General features: G+C 42.6%; 1 protein-coding gene across 4 annotated transcripts in view; it reads left to right on the top strand.

Moving 5' to 3' along the window:
- The window catches only part of SETD1A (SET domain containing 1A, histone lysine methyltransferase), a 35,314-nt gene extending 17,409 nt beyond the window's left edge, over positions 1–17,905 (top strand). For 3 of the 4 annotated variants that reach the window (XM_039330274.1, XM_039330275.1, XM_039330278.1), the window contains 8 exons: positions 209–284; positions 1,223–1,495; positions 3,449–4,909; positions 6,941–7,110; positions 8,437–8,547; positions 9,765–9,884; positions 11,458–11,595; positions 12,853–13,026. In XM_039330274.1, the coding sequence (XP_039186208.1) occupies positions 209–284; positions 1,223–1,495; positions 3,449–4,909; positions 6,941–7,110; positions 8,437–8,547; positions 9,765–9,884; positions 11,458–11,595; positions 12,853–13,026 (2,523 nt within the window). Of the gene's footprint in view, positions 1–208; positions 285–1,222; positions 1,496–3,448; positions 4,910–6,940; positions 7,111–8,436; positions 8,548–9,764; positions 9,885–11,457; positions 11,596–12,852 lie in introns of all 4 variants that reach the window. The other variant, XM_039330276.1, reaches the window with a different exon arrangement.
- The last annotated feature ends 241 nt before the right edge of the window (positions 17,906–18,146 follow it).

Below are 18,146 nucleotides of genomic sequence, written 5' to 3'. Positions count from 1 at the left end.
CATCCCACGGATGGGGCTTCGCTTGTTTGTGCAGACCAGTTGTGGCTCGGTACCGGTCCACGGACCTGAGGTTGGGGACCCCTGGTTTAAATTAATCTACTGCTCTGTGATTTGGGAATTCTAGCCAGATTTTGCTATGGATGCGTTTTGGGGGATGAGTGGGGTAATGGGCTTGTCCTTGAGGAACTTTATGTCACTTTCTTCCTAGGAGGAGGAAGAAGAGCGGCACGAAGAAGATGAACAAGGCGCCAGAGGACGCAGCAGAAAGAGGGAACAATCTGAAGGTATTTTTTCAGTTAATAATTAATTGATGGGACCTCATTAGACGACATACATGGTGACGTGCCATGATCTGCATCAGGGGTTCTCAACCTTGGCAACTTTAAGACTTGTGGACTTCAACTCCCAGAATTCCTCAAGGCCACTCAGCCTATTGAAACCCTTCTGCTCTGTTGAAACATTTCTTAATGCAGCTTTGCTGGCTGAGGAATTCTGGGAGTTGAAGTCCACAAGTCTTAAAGTTGCCAAGGTTGAGAACCCCTGATCTACATTCTCGATCTAATCGTAATAGCAGTTTGTTAATACCTGTGGAGGTTAAAGTTGGGTTTAAATTGAAACTGTATCTTGTTTTGGTTTTGGGTGGGTTTTGGGGGGGGGGGCGTTATTGTATGCTGTCTGGAGAGCTGCAGTGGAGAGCTACGTAAATTCTTTATACAAATAATTTCAGATTCTTAGAAATGTGTTTAAAACACTTTTTAATGAATTATTTTTTTCCAAATGTGCACTCACTCCAAGATTATCTCCCCCGTTCATATCATTTTCAGAGCATTTCTCTGCCCCGTAGGTCAGCTGACCATCAGCATTTAGCAATGTTACTAATATAAATATATCCATGTGCTGCTTACTGCTTAAGCTGGTTAAAATCCAAAACCAAACTCGATGTAAAGTATTCAGTTTGGGCCTTATCTATTTTCCTATTAGCGTATAAAAAGAAAATATTTTCCAGGTATTTTTCAGTTCAGAAGAAAGGACAAAGAATCATGTAAGGGTCTAAAATCTGGCCTTCCTGTTTCTTCGATTTTCTCACGTTGAAATGTATTGTTCTCATTTGAAACAACAACAATAATAGTGGAATCCTGAGAAAGCTAAATTCTGGACCTGTCATCGTGCAATAGGTGGAAAACTCTGGGATTATTTTGTTTGTTCTTTATCCTCGACACAGATCGTGATAGCGACGGTTCCTCCAAGTATTCACCTTACGAGGAGTCTGACGAGGACAGTGACAGCACTTCCGATTCAGAAAGCAGCTCCTCTTCCTCCTCTTCCTTGTCATCGTCGTCGTCTGATGAGGAGGAGGTGGAGAGCACGGAGGAAATAGAAGATTCTGCTACAGATAGCCATCCATCTGAATCATTGGGAAGCCTGGAACAGAGAATATGGCCAGGAACAGATACTGAGATGGGCAAGAAGAAGCCGGAAGCCGCTCTGCTTCAAGGTGAGATGTTGAGCTCTGGATTTCCATAGGACCGTGGTGGCGAACCTATGGCACGGGTGCCACAAGTGGCACGCAGAGCCCTCTATGTGGGCACGCGCACCATCACCCCAGTCCTAGGCCTTCAGCTGGGTTTTATAAAACCTTTTCGCTTTAGGCCTCCGCCGCCGTGTGGAAAAAAAAAAGGTTAAATCAATCAATTTCAACTTCTCGTGGGAAAAAAAAAGATCTTGCAAAGTTGGAATTGATTGATTGAACTTTTTAGTGCCACCCAGTCTGCCGTTACCACCACAGCCACACCCACCCAATGGGCCATGCCCACCCGGCACCCGATGATACATAAGTGGATTTGGGGTTTCAGTTTGGGCACTCGGTCTCTAAAAGGTTCACCAATCACTGCCATAGGAAAAGCCTATTGGTCCTTCTGGAATGCAGGTTGAGGAATGGGGAGGACAGCAGCTGCATCTTATCACAATTCCTGTACTTTGAAGCTAGGAGTAATTTACCTCAGGGCTTTGTACATATATGTGCTATCCCTAGATGACTTAAATCTGTTACTATGGTTTTTGGTGCCACTTTTCTGCCGATAACCCTCAGTTCTATCTTTCTGTACTAGACATTTCCAAGTGTTTTCCTTCTGATACTGCCTCGGAACCGATAACGTCCAAGGTTAACCCATCTCAACTTTGTTCCCCTGGCCTATTTCTATGAGCTTTCGGCATCCATTGAAAATGACACTGTCTGCTTTATTGATTGGAGATAAAGCCTTAATGTTTTCTTTGACATCTGCCTTTCCATCTTCAGCTTGCCACCAAATCGTGTGGCATCTTTTTTTTTTTTAACACTCCTACAGAAGTAAAGTCTGAACACAGCAGCTTTCTCCCACCGTACCATCCTTCGGGTCTTCCAGTGGTGCAACCATCCCTAAAACTGAGTCCGTTAACTTGGCCATTGCTTTTCCTCCTCTTCTTCTGTTTCCTTCCACCTTTTCTGGCATCAGAACCTTCTTCATAGAGTTAGATCTTCGCATATTGTAATGTGCCCCAAAGTAAGACAATTTGGAACGGGTCATTTGGGCCTCGAGCACGAGTCCTGGGTTTCTTTGTTCTGAGGATCCATTGGTTAATTGTCGTGCCTAGGAAATAATCAGACGAGAGGGAGGAGCCCCCAGTGGCTCTAATAACTCAAGCAGCTAAAAGTGGCATCAGGAAGTTTTGTACGTTCAGACTTGCAAGATTCTCTTAATGATGCCCTTGCAGTAAGGTAGGTTTAGCTCATCTAGTCGTGTTTTCTGTCTGGTTTACCCAGGAGGGCTGATAAACACCACATTCTTCCTGCCCTGCTCCTTTAATGCTCAGCTACAATCTAATATTAAAATCTCCATTTAAATAAATACACCAAATCTAGAATCCATAGGGCTGTTTCCAAAGGAGGCAGAGGAGGAGAGGTCCTGGGGCTTATGGAGCAAAGGAACTGGATGAGGCGGTCGGCAGGCCCAGAGGATGGGAGAGAGGCTCCAAGGGCAAAAAGGAACAGGTGGAAGAGACAGGATCAGAAAAAGGAAAGGAGGTGAAGTTGTCGTGCAGGAATACAGGCTAATTTGAGGGCTAATCCACATGGAGCTCCATTTTCATCTGTCCTCTTTGCCATCGTTCGCTCCCTAGAGACGAAAATGGACGATCTGTAACTTGAGCTGGCCACGAACAAGGAAAGTATATCGGAGGAGGTGATCCTTCAAGAGCCTTATGCAACGAAATTTCATTTTGATTATGCCGATTGACGTACATTCAAAGTGACAATAAAGTTGTTATTATTGTAAAGACTTTTTTTCCTTTTTGTCCCTTACCTACTACCTTCGTTTTCATTGACAAAAATAAGATTTTTTTTTTACATCTTTACATCTTTTTTTACCTAGCCCTTCAATCACTAACATAAAAATTTATCTCCCTCACACAGGCCACGTTGTTGAGGAGAAGCCTGCTCCTCAGAATGACACTTTGCTAGTCCCAGCAATAGAGGAGAAAGGTGTCTGGGCGGCACTAGAAGAGCGGACGCGACAAGAAAAACGACCTTCCTCACCCATCCCACTTCTGCCACCACCCAAGAAACGCCGGAAAACAGTCTCCTTCTCAGCTCCTGGTGAGGATGAAGGGGCCTTGGAGAAGCCACTTGAATTGGCATCCTTGGGTCTCCTCCCTCCACCGCCCCCACCCCCACCCCCTCCCCCTCCTCCTGTCCCCACAGAGGAAGCACAATCTCCATTCGTTCCTGTGGAACCCCTGCTACCACCCCAAGTGTCCTTAATCTCAGATGCCCCCGTTCCAGCTACTTGTCCCCTGCCTCCCGCAGCTTCCCTGGTAAAGTTAGCGGCTCCTGCCAGCCGCAGGCGGGAGCCCCCAAAAGCCAGTCAAAGAACGATCAGCAACCTGCCGGCAGACCACGCTTCTCTTGTGAAATGTTGGTCAGAGGATATGCCAACTGGCCGGTCCCGAAACCGTTCTCGCTCCCGAAGCTCAGAACATTTGAAGGCACCGCAGCCCCCGGAGGAAGACAGACTGCACACGCGCGAGCAAATGGGGGCCTCTTCACTCCTGGAGCTGGCCAATCAGCCTGACCTGGCTGTGTTAGCCGATGTGGCTCTCAAGATGCCCGCCGTTGTAGGCAGAGAAGGCTTGAAGGAGGCCTCGGATGAATCCGAGGCTCCAAAGCGCCTGCTTCCACCGCCCGTGTTCTCCCTTGAGGTCAGCAGCATCTTCATGGAGCACAACTACGCCATGGCGGTGCGTGCAGCACCAGTGACTGTCCCCCGGAAACAAGATGAGGCAACACTGCTAGGTGCTGCTGATCTGTTGCAGATGAACGTATATACTGAGCACATTGGCGAGGTTCTGGAGGCTCCTGAGGAGATAGTGGCAGATGCCAGTGAAGCCAGAACTGAATCTGAAGTGGGCGACCTTGTTGCACTGGCGCCTCCACCTCCTCAACCTATCGAAAAGCCTAAGGCCCCTGTCCCAGACCAGCAGCAGCCACAGACGAAGAAACCTCCACCTGGCCTAAAGGAGGAGGCCATAAAGGATCCAGGAGCATTGCCTTTAGGCCCAGAGAGTCTGTTCCCTTCTGGGAGTGAGGAGGAGGAGGAAGAGGATGACGAGAGCTTTGACAGCAGCGACGAAGGGGAGATTCGTAGGCGGTCTCTGCGCTCTCACTCACATAAGCACACCCCTGCCCATCCCCCGCTTCCACCCCCAGTCTTTGAGACGCGCAGCGAATTCGAACAGATGACCATCTTGTATGACATCTGGAATTCAGGGCTAGATGTGGAAGACATGAAATACTTGAGGCTGATGTACGAGCGCTTGCTGCATGAGGACAACAGCACAGACTGGCTGAATGACACCCATTGGGTCCAACACACCAATATCCTTCCTGAAATAGGTGTTAGATGTGTGGGTAGGCTCTGGCTCTCCTGAACCTGTATTGAAAGGGTGGCAACTTTGTGGCCTTTCCAGATGCTACAGCTTTAAGTTCTTCAGCACAGGCCAGGCTGGGAATCGTAGTTCAGGAATCTGGGGCACCACAGCTTCTCTATCCCACTTTAGCACTCTCTTATCGTACCATCAGCAGAGATTTCTGGGTATTCTATTTTGTTGAGTTCTTCTGGGAATCCTCTGTTGCACGTTCTTCCCTCTTTTGGTTCAAAGACCTGCAATGCTCTTAAGTAGAAAGAATGGCTGTTCACCAAGATTAAATCTGTAGTGTAAATACATCTAGGACTTTCCATCATTCCTATTACCTATTTTATTTAAAGGAAGTAGGAAAAGAGGTAATTGCGGATTCCCATTATTAGATTTCATTGGGCCAACCTAGTGGAATTCTGTCAAACATGGAGCCTGCAGCATAAAGAGTTTTATTTTCCAAAACAGCAGAGCCTTCGGTGTACGAGACTATACTTTAAATGGAATGATATTATCCCTCTTCCAGAGCTGCTATTCAGTCTCCTCTCACAGAGTTTTTTCAAAAGGCAACTGGACTTTTTTTTTTTGTTTTGTTTTTGTTTTGAGGAAGAAGAAGACGTTTCATTTCTCATGCAAGAAGCTTCATCAGTTTTGGCAGGATGGTGGGGGTGATGGAAGGAATCCAATCTTCCATTGCCCCTGCCATCTTTCCAGAACCGATGAAGCATTTTGAATGAGAAGCAAACCTTTTTCTTCCCCCCAAAGAAAAAAACAAACAAAAACAGTCTAGTTGCCTTTTGAAAAAGCCCCTTTGAGACAACTGTGACCTGGATGACTGAGAATCTCCACAGATGTTCAGTTGCAGCTGGCCATCGGGTTGTGTTTGATAGCAAATATTGAAACTGGGACTCCTTCTTAACTACCGTGCTAGGTTCAAAAGTTTTGGGCCAGCTAGTTAAAACAAACTGCAGAAGATACAGGTAGTCCTTATTTAGCAACAGTCTGAATTAGTGACCGTTCTCCCTTATGATGGTGATGAAAAAGTAACTTTTATGACTAACCCTTGCATTTAAGACCTTTGCGGGTTTGTGAAGCAAAAGGATCAGCTGAAGTAATATCATAAGCACAGCCACAGCGTCAGTTTGACCGCTTCACTTAACCAAGCAGTCAGTCCCAGTTGTGATTGTTAAATGGGGACTTGCCTGTGTTTCAAAAACTGTCTTAAAAATTAAAGATTGCAAGATTTCAGTTTTGTATATTCAGCTTTAACGCTGCCTAATTAGATTTAAAAACAGTTTGCGCTAGTACAATGGTTCTCAACCTGTGGGTCGGGACCCCATTTGGGGTCGAACGACCATTTCACAGGGGTCGCCAAACAACACAGTCCGCCATTTTTTCCCCCCTTTTCCTTAGCTGTGCTACTCCCTTTTATTCTATTGGCTTTTGAAAGCCAATAGAATAGACTCTCTTGAATAGAGTCTAATTCTATTGGCTTTCAAAAGCCAATAGGAATTGTCCAGGCTGTCTCTGCCCTGCTGAGCCCGCCAAAAGTCCCATTCTGCAAACGGTGCTGCACCAGTTGAGTAGTCCTCGACTTACGACCGGTTGAGTAGTCTCGACTTACGACCGGTTGGGGGTCGCGGCATTAAAAAGGTTGAGAACCACTGCACTAGTAAGATGCACAATGGGGAGGCTCTTCTTTTTGTGTGTGATTATTTACATATAAAGATATAAATTCTGGAGAGAAAAAAAAATGGCTGTTTTCTCTTCCCTTCTCGTTGGCCCAAGGCCTTTGAAGAGGGAGAGTCCAATGTAGAAAGTGTGTCTTCCTGCTCATATTTTTCTTCCAGTAGATGAGAATATATGTAACTCAGGATTAGAGTTCTTGGCGTGCTCTGAGGTTGTTGGTTGCTTGCTTGTAGACATTTCACCACCTATCTAACGTCATTGGTGCTAACGTCATTGTACTTCTCCTTGACTCACCTGCCTCCACTCACAAACATTGCAAATCCCAAACGGAAGAGGAAATCGTCTGAGCTGCGGGAACATCAAACAGGTTGTGCCCGTAGCGAGGGCTACTACCACATCAGTAAGAAGGAGAAGGACAAATACCTTGACATGTGCCCAGTCACGGTGCAGCAATTGGACATCGTTGATATCCAGGTTTGGCCCCTGTTCTTTTGATGTGCTCACCTGTTTAGCGTGTTCAATGCAGCCCTGACTCCAGAATAACCGATGGCACCGTTGAAACACAGCGAGCCTAGATAGACTATTACACATTATAAAGTCTAGGACAGGAGTAGGCAACCTTGGCTCTTTTATGACTGGTGGACTTCAGTTCTGGGAGTTGAAGTCCACGAGTCATAAAAGAGCCAAGATTGCCTACCCCTGATCTAGGACATCCACAGTGAAGAATTCTGCACTACAGCAGTTCTTACCTGGTGTGAGAAAAGTGCTCACAGTCATTTTCAGCTTTGTGGCTTAATTGGATTTTTCTTAATCTGTGTGAAATTTGCTACTGCCCCCTTTTATAATCATACTGACAAGTGAGGTGTTAAGATTAAGATGCCGAAGATCTACCACCAGCAACCTGGGAATGTTTCCCAGCAATTCTTCAATATTCTTAGGTTTCACAAGACATTGCTTAAAATTGTTAGTCATTTTCCTTTATTAATAAAGATTGGAACTGTTTTTAAAATTGGAAATCCAATAGCAGAAAGCAGAAGAATGGGGGGGGGGAATGCAAAAGTTTAGTTTACGTGAAGTGGAAACGTTGAGTATGCTCTCGTTTTATGTCGTATCATTGCTGTAAACTATTTAACCTAGTAAGTGTAGAACAAACAACCTTTGTTAATGTTATTTTATGCAATGGTATATGCATATGTTATACTATGTACTATAATTTAGAAGTGGTTATGGTTCATTTATGATATTTAGGTTTGTTTACACATTTTAGGTATTTAGATTTATTTATTTATAGGCTTATAGGTTATCATTTTCTAGGTTTATAGCTTATCAGTGTATATGAGTTAATCCTTACTGTTATGGAAAATAATATTCAAATTGCAAAATGTAGAAAGTATTACATATAGTTCTTGAGGCACTATCAGCATGGGAGATGATACGAAAAGCTCTAACTGCAAATTAATTGTTAGTTTATATATTTATTTTGGATCTTCTTGTGTGATAAATAGTGAGAATTTATGTGAGAAATTCTATATCAGCCTTGCTCCCACAGAGCAGTGTTTCTCAAACTTTAAGCGATGTGGACTTCAGCTCCCAAAATTCCCCAGATACATGCTTTGGGGGATTCTGGGAGTTAAAGTTCACACCGCTTAAAGTTGCTAAGATTAAGAAGAACTGTTCACCTTAAGGCAATGTCATCTTGCTAAGGATGGATACATTCATAATTCAAATAATGAGATTTTTTTTCCCCTGACTGCTTCCTTTGCATTCATTATATCTAACAAGCTTGTGGTGCCTTCCCAGGGCACCAACCGCATCTTGTCAGAACGACGATCTGAACAAAGGCGCCTGCTGAGTGCCATCGGCACCTCTGCCATCCTCGATAGTGACCTTCTGAAACTTAATCAGCTGAAGGTACCAGAGTGATTTTATTAAGCAAATTGAAAAAAAAAAAAAGTGGAACAGAAGGTATCAGCTATGGTGGGAGCGTTATAGATGGGGAAAAAAACTGAGAGTAACTGGTTTAATGATATGATGATGCTTTCCATTGAGACCTGGGATGTATTAAAGCATTTTTTTATTTTATTTTAGCAGGTGTAAACAGTGATAGTACTATAAATAACTCCCTTCCCCTTTTATTTTATATACTTTATTTTATAATGGGCCAAAATTGAAGATGATGATGATAATGATGATGATGATGATGATGATGATAATAATAATAGTAATAATAATAATAATAATAATAATAATAATAATAATAATAATAATAATAATAATAATAATAATAATAAAGTTGGAAGGGACCTTGGAGGTCATCGAGTCCAACCTCCTGCTCAGGCAGGAAACGCTATACCATTTCAGACAAATGGCTGTCCAGTCTCTTCTTAAAAACTTCCAGTGTTGGAACATTCACCGCTTCTGGAGGCAGGTTGTTCCACTGGTTAATTGTTCTCAGTGTCAGGAAGTTTCTCCTTAGTTCTAGTTGCTTCTCTCCTTGATTAATTTCTATCCGTTGCTTCTTGTCCTGCCTTCAGGTACTTTGGAAAATAGCTTCACTCTCTCTTCTTTGTGGCAGCCCCTGAGATATTGGAACACTGCTATCATGTCATCCCCTCATCCTTCTCTTCATTAAACTAGACATACCCAATTCTAGTAGCCGTTCCTTATATGTTTTAACCTCCAGTCCCCTAATCATCTTTGTTGCTCTTCTCTGCACTCTTTCTAGAGTCTCAACATCTTTTTTACATCGCGGTGACCAAAACTGGATGCAGTATTCCAAGTGTGGCCTTACCAAGGCATTGTAAAGTGGTATTAACACTTCACGTGATCTTGATTCTATCCCTCTGTTAATGCAGCGTAGCACCGTGTTGGCCTTTTTGGGCAGTTGCAGCACACGGCTGGCTCGTGATTGTCCACTAGGACTCCGATGCGCTTTCTTTTTTGTGCAACGTCTCTTCAGAATTTTGAGGACTGATCAATCTATGTTTTTTTTAAAAAAACGATAAAACCATAAATAATAACCAGTTCACCTGCTGTTTTTTGTGCACATAGCAGTTTCTCTCAAGCAGCAGAATAAAGAACTTAACACTCCACTCCTGGGCTTTCCCTCTTCCTTGTCTTCCCTGCAGTTCCGGAAAAAGAAACTCCGGTTTGGACGGAGTCGAATTCACGAGTGGGGCCTTTTCGCAATGGAACCAATCGCTGCCGACGAAATGGTCATTGAATACGTGGGTCAGAACATCCGCCAGGTAAGAAAAAGCAGGTGGAGCTTTGTAAGTCTTCCATTTTTAAAAAACCTTTATCAGTCCTATCAGATACAACAATACGATGGAGATTTTTTTAATAACAAGTAATTTACCTTAAGGTCAAAACTGTTGCTGTAAAATGAGCACTTTTGATGTGCGCTGTTTTTAATACATTAATTTCATTTAATTTTGAAGAAAAGACAAGTTCTAATGCTGGTAACATTTACAGCTGAACATTTGTAATTAATATTGATAGAATATCCCTATTCTTTTTATTTTGTTCTCTCTTAGCTGCATTTAATACTCTAAAGCCCCTATGTAAGAGAATATTAAGAATCTATTATATAAATATCACTGAATTAAAATAACACACTATACCAAAAGTTGGAAGATGGAACACTAGATGGTTAATATGGTTAGATTTAATAGTATGTGCTCATCCTATTATCAACATTCTATGGAAATACTTTTAGTTTCTACAAATGTCACTCATTTATGTGTTTTTTTTTCTGGTTTTAATAGCACTGTTGTACTTTTGGTTATTTTTCATCGTATTTTCTAATTAGCAGGTAATAGCCATTTCTAAAAGTTTTGCAAACAGAGGCCTTTTCTTTTTCGGTCCAGTTGTGTAGTAGAGAACTGGCAATGATATGCAGAGCAGAGTTTTTCATGATTTAATCCTTGTATTTTTCAGGTTTCTACTTTTGTGAATGTTTCTTTTCTGTTTATTGCTTGAATTTTAGCTTATTTAAAAGTTTAGGGCATCTTGATTCAGTTTTTGGTATGAAAAATCAGATCATCATCATTCAACAATTTGCTGCTGAATGTTGGTGCTGTGAGTTTGTGGGCCGAATTAGGATCCCCACCCATGGAGTAGTCCAAGCCATGCTCCCAGCCTCAGTCCACAGCTTTTATTTTCTTCAAGCGAGATGCTAAACCTTATAAAGTTAAGGAAGTCCCAATCCTTTTCTATATATGAGCCCTTTAAAAACAAAACATAAAAGTACTCAGGCTTTGCATGGTTTCTAAGGTAGCTAATGCCATAGTTACAGACTCTTTTTTCTCTCTCTCTGATGGTTCCAATTGTGATATTTCAAGAGAACTATTGGACTTCTGTTTGGAAGGTGACCTCTTCACTTGCCTGTCTCCTACTTTGTTATTAAATTACCTATTGTTTTTTTTAATAAATGGTGAAAATATGCAGTGGCTTAGAGTAGATGAAACAGGAGAATATAGTGAAATTGAGGGGAATTTGACCTGAGTTTGTTCCGTTAAAGCTCTTAATGTTGGTCTGTGGGAGAGGCACATGCAGCTGATTGGCACTAGAGGGTGCTGTGACGGCTACATGGAACAGCCCTGCTTTTTCAGTGCTGAGAGCTTATTTGGACAGTGGATTGAATAAATGCCAGCTGATTTTTGCATCCACCTGAATGAAAGCATAGAAAGCGCTAGTTTGAAGACTGCGCAGTTGCAGTTTGCAGTCCAATGACTGCTCCCTTCCCGTCCCTTCCCTTCCCCCAAGAGAGGAGGCCTCACTTCCATTCTGAGTCTCTACTATGCTCATTCCTCTTCAAAGATGGTGGCAGATATGCGTGAGAAGCGGTACGCCCAGGAAGGTATTGGGAGCAGCTACCTTTTCCGTGTGGACCACGACACAATCATCGACGCTACCAAGTGTGGCAATCTGGCTCGTTTCATCAATCATTGCTGCACGGTGAGTTGCGTGGGGATGGTTCCTTATTGTGAGTCTTGCTGCTCTCTCTTCTGTGCCAAGTTTAGCCTTTTACAGAGAACATCTTGGATGGGCACATGGCTGCCTGCACCCATGAGAGAGAGGGGGAGAGAGAAATGGCTCCTTCAATAGCCTTTACTGTATTGACACTTCTCAGAATAGGACAGCCTGTTCCGCATTCTGCCTAATAGCATTTAAAGCCTTGCCAGGGTTAGGACTCCAGGTGTCTATCTCAGGGCTTTTCAGTCAGTGGTATGGGTACCACTGGCACCTGGCAGGTGGTACGCAACCATCCTAGAAAAGTGGCAGCGGGGGAGGGAAATGAACTGAACCAGTGGCAGCACCGCATAAGCCTGAGCAAGAGACGGCTAGAGCTGCAGGGCTGTCAGGGCTCAGCAGAAGCCCCAGGATCAGCGCCAGGCTCCAGCTGGAGCTCGGCGCTGATCCTGGCACTTCTGCTGAGCCCAGAAGAAGCGCCGGTCAGCTGGAATGTTGCAGCATCTCCAGGGTCTTGTGATTTACATTCATATTTATGACAGTCACAATGTCCCAGAGTCATGTGAAGTGACCAAAACCTGCTGCAACCACCCAGCAGATGGGGGAATAAAAACCAAACACCCCCCCACCCCACCCCTGCTGCCAATCCTCAACAGAAATGCTCACAACAATGAAAACCTCGGACAGGAGGAAGAGCGCGGCCAGGCGGGCAGGCAGGTGTCTTGCTCAGCTGTGGCTTGGGGGGCACTTTTTTCAGTGCCATTGTAACTTCGAACAGTCACTAAGCGAAATGTTGTAAGTTGAGGACTATCAGTACTTCATTACTTTTTTCCTTTTTTTTTTTTTTTTTGGTCATCAAGTTTTTGACACCTTTGCTAGGCAACTGGTGGTACTCGGATAGTGCCATATCCTAAACGTGGTACAATGGGTGAAAAGGTTGAAAAGCCCTGGTCTATCCGAACCACCAAGAAATGTCTTGGGACCGTGGCGTTAAGGGAGAAGGGAAGAGCCCTCGTGAGCTCATTTGCAGAATGCTGATCAATCGGGAATGTGCGCTTCCCTTACCACGTCCCTTGTTCCCAGCATCTTTTTGTTTCAGTCCTAAATGGACTTAGGGTTCCCTTGCCTTTCGAATACCACGGCGGCCGCGGAATGGCGTTTGAAAGGTGCTTGCGTTAGCAAGAGGTGGCCTGGTGCCGTCGTTAAGAGCCTCCCGCTCAGCTCTGTCTTTCCTTTCTTTAGCCCAACTGCTATGCCAAAGTCATCACCATAGAGTCCCAGAAGAAGATCGTCATCTACTCCAAGCAGCCCATCAGCGTCAATGAGGAGATTACATACGACTACAAGTTCCCAATTGAAGAGAACAAGATTCCCTGCTTATGTGGCACAGAGAACTGTCGGGGGACCCTGAATTGAAAAGAAGCCCGGCATTCCTATTTATTTTGTTTGCTCAGCCCATTTTTCACCCCGGTCGTTTAGCATCTCTTCCCACAAAGCCGCCATGGGAAAGTTCTCCAGTCGCCTTAAGAACCATCTGGAATCCTTTAGAGGTTTTCCATTTGCTTCTCCTCAGGTTCCTAATCAGTGAGAAATTTCCTTTTTTCTTCCAGTCAGTCAGAAACAGTCCTCTCCTTCTCTTTTACACGGATGTTTGGTCATTTTTTGATCCAATCCCCAAAAAACAGGTAGCCGTTAGACACCCTCTCCGTCCTTGTATTCAGAACAGCTTTAAGCTTTTCTCCAAGTAACTTCCGCTTTTCAATTTGGCTAAAAGATTTGAGTTTCCTGTGCACGGAAGGGTACGCTAAACAGAATGGATTCCCTTCATTTTAAGGATCTCCAGAGTGCTAAGGGTCAGTTAATAAAACAGTAGGAATTGCAGGGTCCAAGAAAAACCTATGAGGCCATACAATGTCCGATGTTCTTGAAGGGCATTAATGGTACCCATAGCTAAGAGTTGATGAAGCCTTGCAATTTCATAGTTGCATTTTCTTAAACCATTGGATTCTTTTATAAAAACATTCTAGGTTTATTGAGATGAATACGAGAACAGTTCCTTTCCTAAACGGATTTGTTCTGCTATTTAGAGTTTTCCCTGAACCCATGCTAGATATAGCCAAGATTACCCAGGGATGATCACTTTCCAGTTTCGTTTGGCTATATTTTTTTAAACCTGAGCAAAGATTTGAAACTTCTCTAGCTTCAGATGATTTGTTCCTAATCCCATCTGCCATTTGTTCTTCCAACCACACACTTAAGGTTACAATAGCAAAGATTCTGAAAAGTAATTGTATGGTGCCATTCAGATTGAACCTCCTTTTCCTTGCGTAGTGTCTGGGGGGAGGGGAAATCCAGAACCCATATAGATTAAGGGAGCTGTTTCTTTGCTACAGTTATGGCCTCAGCCATCTGGCTCATAGCAAAGGCTAAGACCTTACCCCAATCCCCCTCCTTCCATATTTTTTCTTAGGAGAAGAAAGTTGTGTACATATCTAGTCCAGATGGATTGGCTGTTTCTTGTAGAAACACATGTTTACTGGTATGTAAATATTTTATTTTTGTTGTCCACTTCATACTGAAAAGAGAGCTGTAAATAATGTTTCATTGTATTTCCTTCTCCTGCTTTTCTCTATATTTGCATCGTGCCACTGTTCTCTTTTAATGCAACGTGGGATTTTTTTTTCTTTCTTTCTTATCCTGGAGAAAATGGATGGAGTATATTGGAGGTCAGAAATGTGTAATTTCACTAGCCACTTACATGGGAGTCCGTTAAAACAAAAGACTTTAGGCACACCGAGCTATTTTAGCAGGATTTACTGTTTTTTAAAATGTCCACCATTCTGGTTGTTTTTTGTGTAAGCGTGTGTGTTTCTGAGCTGCTGTACTGAGATGGCCGTTCTGTTGAGGGCATTTTTTTCCTCTCAGTGGACTGCCCAGAGTTAAGGTATATTGAATGACTTCCAATTTCCCCAACCTGAATGTCTGAACATACATGGCAGAGAGAATGACACCTTCTCTACAAATTCACTTTTAACAGCGGGGGTATAAGTGGGAAAGAGGCGTGGATAAGTTTCGGATGGGATGCCCAAATCCTTGTTGCTCTGCCATGTCGAAACACACACACACACACACACACACACACAAAAACTCACTGAGAAGATGATTTGATTCCTTATCCTGGCCTTTGGGAAAAGCCGAAAAGAGCAGGATGGGGAAAGTGTGAGAGGCAGTCTCAGTTGCTGGGATGAGCGTTACTTAACAACTCCTACCTGATTGTGTCCGTTTCCAAAGGCAAGCTTTATAACGTTGGTTTGTCAGCTCCCCCACCGTTTTTTGCCCATCCCAGTAAGCCGATTGCAGAGACGAACCTGTTTAGGTAGTGAGAGTAGGAGCTGTAGATCAGTTTTTTTAAAGTGTGTCCCATTCATTTCTTCGTCCTGAAAATGGCTCCTTCCTCGTGTAGTTGTTGTTTAGTAGATAAGTTGGGACCGTAGTTCTGATTAAAGTTTTATTTCCACGTTTGAAGGCTCGTGAAGGAGATAGTTAAGTGGCATCTTCTCACCGCACACTGAATGCTGGTCAGTGTTTTATGCTGATGAAGGTGTCTTTGTGTTTCATTTTTGTGGAAGTCTGCTCCAACTTGGTTTGGGCCCTTGGAGACGAAGCTTCCACAGTTTGGGATCTTTTTAGATTGTTTCTTTCACAAGATGCACTAGATCAGGGCTAGGCAACCTTGGCTCTTTTATGACTCGTGGACTTCAACTCCCAGAATTCCTGAGCCAGCATAGCATAGCTGGCTCAGGAATTCTGGGAGTTGAAGTCCACGAGTCATAAAAGAGCCAAGGTTGCCTAGCCCTGCACTAGATAAATAGTTTACACCACCTCTAAAAGATTGTTTGGGGGTCTTAATTTTCTTCTGATAGTCTTAACCAGCTAAAGAAGCACAAGAAAACCCATTGTCTTGCTTTATAGGCTTTATAACTTAAAGAGACCAAAGGAAAATTTGGGGGGGGGTGGGGGGGCTGGAGTTTGTATTTGCAATGGAAGCCTTGCACAGACTTGCCAAACTCAGCTGGGTAACTTTTTGCTTCTCATTTCATGTGGTTTTGTTGTCTGCATTTTCCCCCATGCAATGTTCCTATATATATTGAAAATAAGGAAGTTGCGGTAACCCATTTTAGCAAGGAGAAGTGGAAAGGCTAAATCACCTGAGAAAAGGGTATGGATGAATTGGTGGAGAAATAGTGTAAACATTCACACAAATATGTAGCTTCATAGTTGTCTCAGTCCTAACCCACCAATCTCTCCAGGCCCTGGCTTTGCTGCCGAGGACTGACTCCGATACCACATTCTGTAATAGCGGAATTCATTGCTTTGTTTTAACGACATCCTTCCAGATATTTGTGCCTGGGTGATTCTGCGACTGCTTTCTGACTGGCCCCGAGAATCTTACCAAGAAACAGTTCCAACCATTTTCCCTTTTACTATTTCGTACTTTCCAAATGTGATTTTTCTCTGCTCAGATGGCTGTGCACTTGTACTAGGGACAAAAGCGTAACCTACATGACTAAATTGTGAATTAAAGCAGTTATAGTTGGAATCACCCATTCCATCTAGCCCATTCCTCGAGTCTCTGTGTAAACTGACAGAATTTTAGCTTTGTTCTGTGGTGCTTTTCTTTGGGATTTTGTTATAAATATCCATCCATGGGCCAGTCGGTTTTGAACATCATTGTGTAAAATGTCTCATGGGAAATTAGAGTCTTGAAATTCCTTCTGAATTGTGAAGCCATTAGATAAGGCCTGGATAAGTTCTAGCTTTTGCTCGAAACTTTGGTAAAATAATATCAGTTTAACGTTGTTCTGCTAATTCCAAAGAAAGCTGCCTCACACACATTCCTTCAATATTTAAAAGTTTAACTGCACAATTTTTCTAAACTGAGACACATTTTTAACAGCTGACTAAATTGCACCAAATTATTATGATACATCAAACTTCTGCTTTTTATTGGATTTAAATATTTTCCTCTGAAACTTTTGCATCAAAGAACCACAGAATATTGAATTCCTATGTTTTTTGGGGGGAAAAATGGCTTTTTTAAAAAGAATGTGTCTCCCCTTATTTTAGACTTGCAGGTAAAATACCTACCAGAGCTAGCCAGAAGATTACAGCTGGGAAAAAAAACTTATTTACTTTGCATCGGTAAAAATATGCAAAAGAACCTTGCTCAGTGGGTTTTATTACAATACATCATCATTAGTTTATTTTTTTTTATTTTTCAAATAGCGATGTCTGATTGTGTTCTTGAGTCATGCAAAAAAAACAACCCCAATCCACACTTGTTTTTCTGCATATCCTAGCCTTAGTGTTCCAGATGCTCAATTTATTTACTCATGGTGGCTAGTTTTCTAGATGGATCATGTACTTACCATAGCCATCCTATTAGCAAGAAGTCTCCTCCTCCAACTGCCTCCCATTTAATTACATATGTGCCTTTTTAAAATAGTGGGAAGTTTTCATTTACTCTCACCTGTTCATTGTGGAAAGTAGACATTTTGGTTCCTGTGTGTGTTTCTCTTCTTGCCAAAATCTGCATTGTCTGAACTGATCTACGCAATCACCTTTACGGTGGTAATTTCCTGCATCCAGTTTAGCCACATACCTCCTCCTGATAGGGTGGATGAGACAGTTTTAAATGTTCAATAAAGCAATGAAACCTGTGTAAATTATTCTATATGTTTTTATCAAGACTCTGAATTTGGCTTCTCCCTTTCTCCCCCACTCCCTCACTTCCTCCCCCACTCTCTACAAGTTGACTCCTGGCCAACTTGTAAAGCTTACTGTTTTGTTACTCATTTTTCTTCACATGTGGGATTATTTTTTTCCTGTGTACATATATGTAAAAAGAAAACAAGAAAAAAAAATAGATATACAAAAAAAAAATTATACCAGAGAGGATTAAGCTATTTAATCATCTCTAGCAGCAAGGGCAGCTTGCCTGGGGTTTTGTGTTTTAACACAACGGATGGAAATGTATGGACGTGGATGGATAGACTTTCCCCCTCCCCCCCCCTTTCCTAGCTGCCCAGTGGATGGATGTTTTTTTTTTTTTAATTTGCATACCTATTCTGTCTATATAAATATTATATATATAGATATATATAAATATATAAATATATTTTCGTTTGATCTTACTGGCTTCCTACTTGTAAATATGTTAATAATTTGTGGATTCATTACTTGGTGCCAGATAGCACATTTTTATAAAAGTCATTAAACTTTTATTGTACAAAAATGTATGCCTTTTATCCTTATTTCTATGCTCTGGATCTGGAAATATTTCAAATTTCAGAAACAATGCTGAAAATTCTATTAGCGGGCTCCAAAGTATATCAAGGCGGCGTGATGGTGAACTACAGGTAGAAATAACTCGATTGAAGTCACTTCAGCTGAGAGGTTCACTGTGTTTTTTAACGTCTTTTAGTCACAGGTCCCTCTAGGCTATTATAAGGGGGGAAAAGGCCAAGCTTGAAAAT

The sequence above is a fragment of the Crotalus tigris genome, unplaced genomic scaffold (genome assembly GCF_016545835.1).
Source record: "Crotalus tigris isolate CLP2741 ecotype Arizona unplaced genomic scaffold, ASM1654583v1 scf7180000024427.8105951120:4207309, whole genome shotgun sequence".
Classification (NCBI taxonomy): domain Eukaryota; kingdom Metazoa; phylum Chordata; class Lepidosauria; order Squamata; family Viperidae; genus Crotalus; species Crotalus tigris.
Note: the sequence above shows the minus strand (reverse complement) of the source record. Positions and strands in the feature narration are given on the sequence as shown.